Source organism: Panicum virgatum, chromosome 4N, assembly GCF_016808335.1.
Source record: "Panicum virgatum strain AP13 chromosome 4N, P.virgatum_v5, whole genome shotgun sequence".
In the NCBI taxonomy this organism is placed as follows: Eukaryota; Viridiplantae; Streptophyta; class Magnoliopsida; order Poales; family Poaceae; genus Panicum; species Panicum virgatum.
Window position 1 is genome coordinate 10201754 of NC_053148.1, and position 2832 is coordinate 10204585.

Below are 2832 nucleotides of genomic sequence, written 5' to 3' on the forward strand. Positions count from 1 at the left end.
GTCTGATCGCTAAAGGCACTGGAGGGGTTTGGAAGGCCAAGCACTCCCGTTTGGCGCCCGGAGGACGCCGATTCGCTGCTGCATCTCCTACACCGACAAGAACGCCTACTTCCTCTACGGATCAGGCGTAAATGGCTGCTGCAACTGCTAAAGCTGGTATAATGTTTACCAATTTATTCCGCATTAGATTGATTTGTCATGAACTAGGTTATGTTAAGATCTTGGGTTATTAGCCTCTAATGTTTAAGCCTGGCTAATTCTAACAGATCTGTATTAGTCAGTCTACTTATGAGTACTCAGATTTGTTATCGATCATCATTTTTTCTTCCAATCAATCAAGAGTACTCAGAATGAGAATAGACAATCAAGTTCCTAACAAAGCTAAAGGCGATAGCACCATGCATCTAAGCTACAAACTCTAAAGCCTGATTATATATGTCGATTGGGCACTAAAAGCTAGTGGGGAGAGCACCCTGCATCTCCAATGTTTTCTTCCTGGTGTGTGGGATGTTGTAAAATTGCCCTCCATTATGCTTCATAATCTCTAGCATGCATGACTGCTGTGTTAGGAAAATTCTATTGGACCTTTCATTTGGATATTCCTGAAATGCCTTTTCAACCTTGTCCACGATCTTGTCGATGTTGTTTGGAGTGCTCTTCTGAAACAAAGCCTGGATTGCAGCAAAAAAACCAAGATCTAATACATTTAGATCCGGTGAGTTTGGAGGTTGGCATGTTAGACGTATGTCCCATCCATCAGCTTGGGCAGCTTGTACAAATGCCGGGTCATTGACATCAATATGGGTCCTGGCGTTATCCTGCTGGATGAATATAGGCAACCCTCTTTCTTCAGTTGGCCATTTTTCTTTGATTGCTGGAAGTACTTTCTGAATAAGGAACTGCCGGATAGTATCCTTTTTCACTGACGTCATGGCCTTTGTGACCAAGGTACCTACAGATTGAAACCTTGTGTTAGTAAAATTCATGTAGCTAGAAATACACTGATTTACTAGTTCTGTTAGGTATTGTACCTCTAGGCCTATTGGGGCTTTTCCTCTTTGCCGGCTCTACGTAGACGAAGGGAAATATGCCTAGTTTACCATCAAATGTGCAATTTCCATCTGCGTCAAATCTAGGACGAGTAACCACAGCAAGGAACATCACTTTCTCAATAAATTTTTTGCTTTTAACTGCCCTTTGCGGCCTTTCCTCATCATTGGCAAGATAATATTTTTGGTTCCGCCTTGTCCTATAGAACCATTTCTCATCAATGTATATGATGTTATACATTGGATTGAAAGTATGTGCACCAAACAAGGCATGTAGCATGGTCAAACAGTACCACACACGGGCCTTTTTGTTCTCATCTGTCAAACTAAACTTAAGATCATTTGTGTGCCTACGAAAATAACCTTCTTTGTAGCGGCTGTAAAGTGTGGTTTTTTTTACGCCGAGGGCATTAGCTAGATCTTGGAAGGTCGTGCGCTCACTCAAAGGCACAGATTTTATGGCTTCCATGTCTATTTCTATTCTTTTACGACCACAATTTCTTGCATGTTTATTTTTTATACCCTGTATGCCATGATCCTGACCATTGCGCCACACTTGCTGCACTAATCTTTGCGGCACACCATATTTCAGTGCAACCTCTCGAGAAACTCCATGATGCAACACTGGAGGATCTGTTTTTGCCAACAAATCCAGATAGATGGAAATCTTCAAATCATCGGAGTAGAACCTCCTCTTTTTCACTCATTGTCCTATGGGAAAACAAAACTGCCAAATCAATGTTCCTGTATGTGTATACGGTAGTAGGAAAAACAAAACTTCTACTAGTAGGAAAAAAAACAAAACTGCCAGATCAATGTTCATGTTCATGTTCATGTATGTGCATAGCTAGTAGGAAAAAGAAAACTTCTACTAGCAGAAAAAACACAAAAGTGCCAGATCAATGTTCGTTCATGTATGTACATGATACTCCCATACGTGCATGATATTGAAGTTCATCTAGTACGTCAATGATATGCTACTACTTCTATTGGACCAAAAATGCAGCATAAGCCTTACCCTCCTGTCCAGCAGATCGTACTCCTTCTGAGGCAGCAGATCCTCCTGATCTTGCAGGCGCCCTTCCATCTCTGGCTCCCTCTGATCTTGCAGGTACCCCTCCATCTCTAACACCCTCTGATCTTGCAGGTACCACCCCTCCATCTCCGGCTCCTTCTGCATCTTCCATATCAGCATCTCCATCTTCGGTAAGAAGAAAAGCAAGAAGAACAACCAATCAGTATCATACAAATTGATAGAAACTACTCCATCATGCCACCTTTGGAATCGGATAATACTCACCTGCTTCATCTCCATCATGCCACACAAGGTTGTAGTCGAGCTCATGGGCAGGACCATCCCATTCTTCAATGCCATCCCAATCGATGAGATCATTTTGGTCTAAATCATCTGATGGTGGATCAAGGTTCAGGTCGAGTTCTATTCCTCCCATGGATCGGTGGCTGCACAGAAGATTGGTAAACTGAGGATGGATTCCCTTCAATACATGGTGGTATATATAGGGTCATGAAATGGAGAGGACGACGGGGCGGCCGCGGGATTTCAAAATTTTGATCGGCACTCTCGATTTGGCGCGGATTTTTGGCTAGGCCGCGGCGCTGGCGCGAGGAAGCGAGCGCGCGCGATTTTCGGGAGGCAAGAGTTTTGCCATGCCACGCGGGCGGTTTTTGGCGAGGCCACGTCGCCGGCGCGAGGAAGCGAGCATGCGCGATTTTCGCGAGGCCGTGATGCGGCGCGAGGGAGCGAGTAGACGGAGGGAGACGG

At 44.4% G+C, this 2832-nt stretch overlaps 1 protein-coding gene across 1 annotated transcript; it reads right to left on the reverse strand.

Annotated features, from left to right (window-relative positions):
- Positions 1-1985: 1985 nt before the first annotated feature.
- Positions 1986-2620, reverse strand: LOC120671148. The gene is made up of 2 exons (XM_039951408.1): positions 2350-2620; positions 1986-2250 (listed from the first exon to the last, which is right to left on the reverse strand). The coding sequence occupies exons 1-2, from the start codon at positions 2498-2500 to the stop codon at positions 2036-2038; spliced, it is 366 nt and encodes a 121-aa protein (XP_039807342.1). The 5' UTR covers positions 2501-2620; the 3' UTR covers positions 1986-2035.
- Positions 2621-2832: the final 212 nt, after the last annotated feature.